General features: G+C 33.4%; 1 protein-coding gene across 1 annotated transcript in view; it reads left to right on the top strand.

The window, feature by feature from the left end:
• Positions 1 to 1,509: 1,509 nt before the first annotated feature.
• Positions 1,510 to 9,672, top strand: part of LOTGIDRAFT_143345 (hypothetical protein) — a gene marked incomplete at both ends in the record, with an annotated part of 10,263 nt that continues 2,100 nt past the window's right edge. The window contains 14 exons of the mRNA XM_009053068.1: positions 1,510 to 1,639; positions 2,003 to 2,092; positions 2,901 to 2,988; positions 3,589 to 3,734; positions 5,139 to 5,267; positions 6,006 to 6,128; positions 6,442 to 6,506; positions 6,942 to 7,016; positions 7,312 to 7,383; positions 7,687 to 7,762; positions 8,044 to 8,135; positions 8,340 to 8,419; positions 9,059 to 9,181; positions 9,623 to 9,657. Of these exons, the coding sequence (XP_009051316.1) occupies positions 1,510 to 1,639; positions 2,003 to 2,092; positions 2,901 to 2,988; positions 3,589 to 3,734; positions 5,139 to 5,267; positions 6,006 to 6,128; positions 6,442 to 6,506; positions 6,942 to 7,016; positions 7,312 to 7,383; positions 7,687 to 7,762; positions 8,044 to 8,135; positions 8,340 to 8,419; positions 9,059 to 9,181; positions 9,623 to 9,657 (1,324 nt within the window). The remainder of the gene's footprint in view (positions 1,640 to 2,002; positions 2,093 to 2,900; positions 2,989 to 3,588; positions 3,735 to 5,138; positions 5,268 to 6,005; positions 6,129 to 6,441; positions 6,507 to 6,941; positions 7,017 to 7,311; positions 7,384 to 7,686; positions 7,763 to 8,043; positions 8,136 to 8,339; positions 8,420 to 9,058; positions 9,182 to 9,622; positions 9,658 to 9,672) is intronic.

Genomic DNA, 9,672 nt, shown 5'->3' on the forward strand with positions numbered 1-9,672 from the left:
GTCCATTGTAACTTATGACTTGATACTCAGCTATAGAATGTAGCACTTTTAAACAAGGCCTATAGATTGGATTCATATAGGTACATTCCTGTGCAATGCCTTTTAAAAGCGTGGAAAATTCTGCGGCACATCTTTGCTCTTTAGGCTTTAAAAGATCTCTATATTTTAAATTTCCATTTAATACAACACTTGGTATGGGCCATATTAGTTCTTTGATGATAGTTCCAATATTCCATGCAATAGTCTCTGGCACTGCCTCTTTTTCTAATAATATTTCTGGAGCAATAAAGCAATTCTGTACACATGTGGGAAAATCTGAAACAGGCGTATTCTCTGGTAAATATAACAGCATATTTTCTAGTTTAATTACCCCCTTTTCATTTATAATGATGTGATCTGGTGACCCAAAGTTCCACGGGGCGACCCCTTTACGTTCTAAAAATAGAAACACTTCTGTCAATGTTACAATAATGTCCCACGCCATGTACTCAGGGATGGGTGTGTCTTTTAGATATAGAAAATAACTGAAGTTTATAAGGTTCATTAGGGGAAACTCCAGAACATATCCGATGCGATCACCTTCATAAAACTTTGCAACACAACTTTGAAGATGCTTATGTTCTAACAAGCACCATTTTTCTATTTTGGTTTTCATCTTAGAAATTTCTGACTGTCTCAACTCTTGACAGCCACACATGGCACATGTTATTCCGGTTTCTAACGGTTGGTGAACTTTTAGTAGCAAATTAGATCCGTCCAGAAGACATGCAGTCGGGTAAACTTGATGAGTTTTGTGTTGTAAATGGTACGGGAAGTTAAAGTTGTACTCCATAAAAACGTCACCCATGTGCAAGTCCTCAGGAATGCTTAAAGTTGTCAAGTAACGCTTCAGGGTGTTCGGTAATGGAAGTTTTTCCACAGTAGCCAACATCTCAAAAACTGATGCCTTGTTTTCACACTTCAAAATTGCACGTCTGCACAAACATTTCAAACTTTTTAATCGTTTTAAATCAGCATTAATCACTTTGATTTCCAGCAGTTTCGTTGACCCATCCATGGTTATAAATCTACTAGTAAAACACGCCCACTTGTTTGTAAACAGTTTATGACGTCATGAATAATTTCATCCAATCAGATTCCTTCGTTGTAAAGGAATCCCCAAGTATGACGTTTATAGGAATTCCCTTGCCCAGAATGCAAAGTAATGTATTGATCGCTTGAATAATATGGCGGCCTTCAGTCAGTATGAATCGAAAAGGGCCTGGGGTAGGTCGTTATTTTGGGCGTAAGAGAGGTGATGGGAGAGGAAGGCCGAACCCCAGAGAGTACAGAACATTTCATGGTCGTAATCTCAGATTAGTGGCAGCCCCATTATTGTTTCTTTTCGCCTTAATTCGAACGTTTGCTTACCAGCTCTGGATTGTGCTTGTGTTGCTTGCTTGTAAGAGTCGTCAAGCTATTTCATTAAGGCCACAACAGAGACGGAACGACGAAGAGAGTGTGGTTATCATGACAAATGAATCCAAAAAGCCAAATTCACCCGGTCCAAGTGATCCAGCATTTTCCCTACAAAAACATCATCACCGGAAAGCTTTTGAATACATTTCTAAAGCTTTGAAAATAGATGAAGAAACACCAGGTAGGCTAAATAAATCTACAATTCAATATTATTACAATTTAAAAATATTAGGGGAGGGGGGGGGAGCAGCTAAGTTGAGTTGTATATACCAATTATAAAGCACAAAACACAGACTCTTATGAGTTTTAATGTATCTTAGCAGTCTGAGTCATTCATTTGCCCTCATTAGGGACCCTAAGCCTAAGATTGGCTAGGCTATTTGGAAATTTGAATAATGCTCAAATCTTTCACTGTCTTGGTCAGCATTTCCTAAGCTTGACATAACTAACAAATCCTATCATCTTCATCAAATATGTCAGGGTAGTTATTCAAGCTCAAACTGATTTCATTGACGTATATTTTGTTATTGTTATTTTCTATCAGGTAAAAAGAGTCATGCTGCAGCTATTGAGTTTTATAAAAGAGGTATTATAGAGTTAGAGAAGGGTATAGCTGTTATAGTCCCTGGTCAAGGTATATTGTTTTATTTGCTGATAAAAATTGGCTGGTATAAACTTAATTTCAGTAGTGCTAAATAAGATATACAGTGTGTTTGTACATGCAATCTTACTTGTATTCAGATATAATCCTATGCCTACAAAGTTTTAGCCCCTAGGCCCTGCTTCTGTAATGAAATTATAATCTGGATTAGATTACACAGATTAAAGATTAAGCTGACCAGCATACATGCCTGTTAGGCAAAATATTGAATGAATGGTAAATGAAATGACCTTATAAAGATAATATTATAGGCCTATTCATAATCTGAAGTCATAAAACTTATGAATCCAGAAATAAGTTACCAGCTATTTGTGCCATGACAAAAGCATGAATCCCTAAAATTGTCAATTTTGTATTACAGTCCAAATTAAAGGGACAGATGCACCATTCTTTTTGACCAATAATACCTTAGTCTCAGAAACGGAATTTTTTTTAGCTAAGTCAATCAGTAATAATCGAAATTTGAGCTCCAAATCCTTGCGTGTCCAGAATTTTAATGTTAAAATGACAACTCGTTATTTTAACATACTCTGTGATACCATAGAAAAGACAATTTGAGATATTTTGGATTTTTGAAGGAATTATACGATTTTCATACTTCTGAAGACTATTTACATATTTTCAAGACTCAAATCAGTCCCCCAAAATGGTGCATCTATCCCTTTAAGCTCACAACTATCATTTCAACTATAGGGACAAAAATGTGAAATAATTTTTTTTTTCTTTTGAAATGAATGAGTTTGATATTGTAATGAATATTTTTATTTTGTTTATTTTTAAGGTGATTCTGTAGAGAGAGCAAAAAGACTCAAAGATAAAATGTTAACTAATTTAGTCATGGCAAAAGATAGGCTGGAATATTTGGGTATGTTTGTTAGATTTTATGTTCGTTTTAGTAGATTACATTAATTATATATTGTAGTCTTAGTCTCCCACTTTTATGTTACATACTATCTTCTTTGATCTGCTTTCCTTCAGAATAATAAGCTTACTGTTATTTATTCAGACAAATTAAAGGAGCAGTCTGGTTTTTTTCATCAAAATGTATGCTTATCTGAAAGTTTAAACCAAAAATATATTGATGCAAATTTTTAGAATGTAAAGATTATTTGAATGGATGTTACGTTTCATAATTCTTCTGTGGGTAACTCATCTTATCATCTACAAGGAACAATGTTACACAAGACTTGTTCTTGCTTTGCATGTCAATAGTAACTGGTTTCTTTTCAACCACACTAATCTCTAGGTGATTTAAGTCAGAGTAAACCGATGATTTAGGTTTAGAAACTTAAGACTGTTAAAGGTAACAGAGGAAATAGAAATTCAAATTGGAATTTAACTATTTAAAAGGACTAATACTTTTTTTTGAAAAATGTATTTTGTTTTTTATAGACCATGATAGCTTTAAGATATATATCGTGCATGATATTATGTATTTTTATTATTGTATCTTTTCCTTTGTTATATAGTGTTATATGTTGTATTATTTTGTTAACAGAGAAACAATTACGAGAATTCAATGATAGGGTGGCAGAAGCTGAAACCACAGACACTGGCCAAGGCCAACAACCTTGCTCCAGTACGACTGATACACATATCAGACAACGCAATATAGGTATTCTTATTACATCGCTTTTGCTTGGTTTGGCGTTGAGGGGTTCTATATCACAGTTGGTTAGAACATTGAAACTTTACATAATGTCTTTTGTTTGATTAGGTCAAACAAATGATGGTCGTGGGATCTTATCTTTGTTGGTGTGTGAAAATCTGGTGATTTTAAAAAAGTCATCTTTCCTCACTTTTCCAGTTGACCTAGCTGTCAATGGGTATGGATAATCTAGGAAAGATCAACTCCAAATAAATGCTAAAAGGTTTGACCTAGGACCAATTGGAAGAAAGGATCTTGGTCAACCTATGTTGCTATCCTTGTAAAAACGTATATTTTGTTCCGATCAATTTGGCATTTTTCTCCATTGATAAAGGGACAACAATTACAAGAATTTTCGTCTCATTTTATTGGGTGATGACTGCACATAAACAAAATGATGAATTTAAAAATATTTTTTATGGATGGGAAAAAGGCAAACATTTTCCTATTTTGACTAAACTTGGTATGCATGCATCTCTTGAATTTTGTGGCGTGACAAGTAATGACATTTATTAGGAAGGTCATTCTACCTAGATGCAATATTACCGTATATTTCTGAATATAATGCACAGTTTTTTACTTCAAAATGGGCCCCTTACAGAAGGGGTGCATACTATACACAGTGAAATAAATTTTGAGTTTATATTCCCTTCGATAATACCGCAATTGATGTTGAGGATCCGCTATTTTGTCTTTTGATTGGGCAAGGACGGGATGCGCATTATACACGCTTGCGCATTATATTCGGAAATATACGGTATCAGAAAATTTTCTCTGTAAGCTTTCAATGTAAGCCATTTAGAATTTAAATTGTTGAGGTTTTTTTTAGATACGAAGAGAGCATTTTGTGTTTTACTGAAATGATAGCACATTTTGATGTCTTATAATTTATTATTATTTTGGTTTAATGTTTTGTGTTGTTGTTATAAGTGATATTTTCTGATATTTTTAGTTTTTAATGTAACAGCTTTATAACTTATAAATCACTTCGAAATTTGAGAAAACATGAATTCAGCTATTCATTTTATGTAAAGAGAATATTTTTATTTATCAGTTTCAATTGTGATGACTTCATCTTTCAAACTGATGTGTTCAAAAATGAAAAAATTGAGACCAACTGGCAAGTGCTTCCAAAAGTTGGTCTGGTGTCTGCACTCACCTCCCTATGCCAAAATTTAAAAGGATTGTAGAGAGGTTTTCTAAACTTTTTATGTGTATCGGGGACACTGATAGCTTCAATTTGCGCCATTCAGTGTTCATTCTGACGTCTGTGGTTATTGCAATCCCTTTAATGAACTTGTATTCCTAAACCCTAAACATTCTTCATTTCAGTAACAAGTAAACCTATGAAAGCTGTGAAAAGTCCCATAGCCGTCCACAAGAGTAGTACGTTACCAAAAAACCATCGTTCATTTGGTGCTGCTGGTAGTAGTAATAATAGTACTTCCCCACGACATACTAGTACCTATAGTCAACGTAAACTTTCTCAGCCAGAAGTAAGTAGAGGACTCAAAAGTATTTTTTTGGACTGGCTTTCCCCTTGTCAGATGTCAATGACACATATTAGAAATGAAATGAAAACATGAAATGAATGGAGTTTTATGTCCTACTCTTCTGCACCTCACTGTGCTAATGATGACGGGCAATGCTGTGTGCAATGAGGGAAATTTTACCAGGAGAGCTGCATTAGCCTACTCATTGATTTCGAACTGTCAAGGGATCTTTAACATGTACAGCCTGTAGCACACAGGGCCTCAGATTATTGTCCCATCTGACCAACTGGACGCTTTTTTCCATGCCAATACTCTGACCTGTATCAGACGCATATTAGAGAGACTGATGTGAAAATATAAATTGAAAATAATACAATCAATACAGCTGTCCTGGCACGATTTTTCTCATTGCACACTGCAATGTGTTGACTTTGAATTAAGATGTAAAACTGCATGTCATTTTAATAGTATTTTTGATAATCTATTGTATCATCAGATATTTCATTTCATAAAATTTTTATGGGTTACTATTCACATATCGTGATCTTAAGACATTTTTGATAAAGCATGCTTTCAAAATGAAATGAATGGATTTTTTCGTTACTGGATTACTATTCACAAATATCATGATCTTAAGACATTTTTGATACAGCATGCTCTCAAATTCAACCAACCAATTGATGATACAATGATGAAAACTAAGGTGTAAAACTCCATTGATATTTTTTATGTATTTAGATGAAAGGTAATGTAAAGAGTAAAAGAAATATATCTCTATCTGGTTTAAAGAATATAGATAAAAAATTAGTTAATACTATATTGAATGAAGTTGTTGATCAGGGACCAACTGTCAGTTTTAAAGATATCGGTAAGTACCATTAATATGACTATTTTTGAGCTTTTACCCACAAGTCCACCCCTCCCCCCATTAAGTCCGTTTGCCCCATATTGGTATCCCTAGTGCTAAGAGGTTGGGATCATCACTGCCTCCAGTTCTAATAGGCTAGGTGTACAAATCATTTAGTAGTAGGTATGAAATGAACAATAAGATAGTGAAAATATCCATAATTAAGTGATAAGTTGTCACTTTCCATGTAAAATTTCCCTCATTGTACACTGCATAGTGTTGCCTTTCATTGGCTTTGTTTAGGGAAGGTATATAAATTTTCTGTTTATTACAGCTGGACAGGAAATAGCTAAACAAGCTTTACAAGAAATAGTTATATTACCAGCTCTTAGACCAGAGGTATGTTTCTAATTTAAAGGGATTGTAAAGCGGTTTGCTAAACTTTTTATGTACATCGGGGACACTGATAGCATAAATTTACACCATTCCAATTTTCATTCTGATGTCTGTGGCTGTTGCAATTCCACTAAATCTAACGCATTTTATGGCATCACTAGGGGGAGCTACTATTAATATCTATGCAGTTCCCCTCTAGTGAAGTCATAAAAAAGAATAATTGGTCAAAAAAATGGCCTATCTGTCCCTTGTAACAATGAATTTCTGATTTGGGAGATTTTTCTAGAACAGGATATTTTATTGAATAGTTTAGTGACTTACAAATTGTAATATTGTAATAATTTTCGTAAATTACAAATAGCAAAGTAGAAACTACTCAATAGAAAGAGACAAACAACTGGATCTACATTTAAATCAGAGTGTTTATTACTATTTTAGTTATTTACTGGTTTAAGAGCTCCAGCTAGAGGCTTGTTATTATTTGGTCCACCAGGAAATGGTAAAACTATGTTGGTATGTAACTGTTATAAACTTTACTATTGTCTAAACAACGTTAAACTTTTTTTGAATTTTTTCCATTAAATGCTTCACAGATGAAAATCCAAATATCTAAGCTTAGCAATGCTACAGAAATATTGAGCATTTCTAAAAATATGCTATCGACATTAGGAGACAAAAATCGTGTATGTTTTGACAGTTATTGTCTAACAGTAATGGTAAGGTGAATTATGCTTTGAGTATTAATCAATTCAAATTTTTAGATTGAATTGTTTTGATTGAATTGTTTTGATTGAATTGTTTTGTCTAGGCTAAAGCTGTGGCTAATGAATCCAATGCTGTATTTTTTAATATAAGTGCTTCAAGTTTAACTTCTAAATGGGTAAGTAATTGAAAATTAATAAGTATTTTGTGGACATTTGTATTCTCATACTGTTGACAATTTTCATTCTCAACACCGACTAAATTTATTATTTTCACACTGGTCATTGATTCCGGCCACCAGACATTTGTTATTCTCATGTAGGCATTTGTTATTCTCCCGTTAAATGTTTGTTATTCTCCTTGGTTATTTTGCAAATGAAAATAAAATCTCATGATCATTTTGTTGCAAAAAATTGAAATCTAGCTTTGCTTTTTTGGGGCTTAATTTATTATGACTAACAATGTTTCTCCTGCTTAACAGGTGGGTGAAGGTGAGAAGTTAGTTCGTGCTTTATTCTCTGCTGCTAGAGAACTTCAACCAGCTGTTATATTTATGGGTAAGCACTTAAAGACTTAAGCAAATATATTTATACTTATCCTAAAGATTACATTATCCAAAAATATTCATGTTTATATTGACTAAATGTGTTACATTGCATCATATTGCAAATAAACATAAAAAAATACTTATTAGGAAATCACATGATATCATTGCAAGAAATATGAACTTTTTTATCATAAAATTTGCTATCATTTTAAAGACCACACGCTTCATATAAATTTTAAAAAAAATCATGATGGTGATTTGATATATTATATTTTCTAATTTTGATTTTAGATGAAATCGACTCGTTACTTTGTGAAAGAAGAGAAGGGGAAAATGATGCTAGTCGAAGATTAAAAACTGAATTTTTAGTGCAATTTGATGGGGTAAGAAATTTAGGATCCAATCAAAGGTTTGGCCGGTAATACAGGGCACAGGGGCTGTCATAGAAAAACGGTCTAGGCAGAGACAAAACATAAATTGATTTGAATCACCATAAATTCAAACCTAAAATGAAATAGACTGGACTTGTTTATGCTTGAAAACAAAATGGTATTGCTTGACGATAAATTATTATGTATTGTCTACAGGTAAATAGTGAAGCAGAAGATAAAATATTAGTTATGGGAGCAACAAATAGACCTCAGGAATTAGATGATGCTGTCTTGAGGTGAGAGGACATTTTGATTTTTACCCTTTCTTATTCTTATATACTCAGATAAAATGTGGCCAAAAAGCTCAGTTAGGCCCACTAGCAATTTTGTTGATTTATGGTAAAGAAAATGGCAGGTCTTGGTAGGTGCCAAGGAAATTTGGTTGAGAAAAAAGCAAAAAATTGGTAGAATTGGGCACTCCATCGGTAGAGCAGTGGACAACATTCAAAAGCGGTAGAAACGCGACAACATCGGTAGATTACACCTGTATGCTTGCCAATGTTTAAAGATTTAAGTCATTGAAATTGGTATTGGCGCTCTTCTTTAGGTGGAAAAATCATCTAGCCCTTGGGACATTAAAGTAAGGCCTCTTGTGCTATAGACTATGATAGTTAAAGATCCTTCGACAGTTGGAAATAAAAAAAAGTAGGCTGATGTGGCTGTCCTGGAAAAATTTCCCTCATTGCACACTGAATGGGGTTGCCTATCTTCCTAAGCCCATTAGGTGCAGAAAAGTAGGAGAGTAAAACTCCATTCAATTCATTTAAGTTTTTTTCTTCTTTGCATTTGGTTATTGATTTTAATTATTATGAACAGTTAAGAATATTGCTTTGGTTTTATTATCTATTGCTGATAAAAAATGTTGTATATTTTAGACGATTTGCAAAAAGAGTATATGTAGCTATGCCTAATGTTGATACTAGACGTAAGATGTTAGCTAATCTATTAGTTAAACATGATAATCCTTTAACATCTAGAGAACTAGATAAACTTTCTAGGTAAGTATATTATTAAATAGATAAGAAGACTATTATGGATATACTACTCCTTTCTTTAATTTCAGCAACTTTTCAATTCACATACAGGAATCTTTATCAAGCACAAAATAATAATATTAGAAAATAGAACAGCAAGTATATATACAGTAAAAACTGACATCTATAACTCCCTAAGATTAGTCATAAATAGACAACAATAACAATAGATAAAAGATAACATGCTAAGCACTAGTGGATGAACAAGCGCTAATTATTAAGCAATAACCGTGTAGCTTGATGACGTCACGTATTTAGCCAGCGGTGCATGCTGGGAATGAAGTGGGGTTTCTATCAGTATTCGTTCGGCCATTTTGTAATACCTTGACCCCAATTCAATCCCATATTTCATAGCGCGAAGTTTGTTTATTGAAATGTGATGTCATCAGTCAATAGGTCTATTAGGTTATTAGGGAAAAACAATAATTCCAAAGTATATTGTTGGAATTTTATTA

Source organism: Lottia gigantea (assembly GCF_000327385.1).
Source record: "Lottia gigantea unplaced genomic scaffold LOTGIsca_199, whole genome shotgun sequence".
NCBI classification, from domain to species: Eukaryota; Metazoa; Mollusca; class Gastropoda; family Lottiidae; genus Lottia; species Lottia gigantea.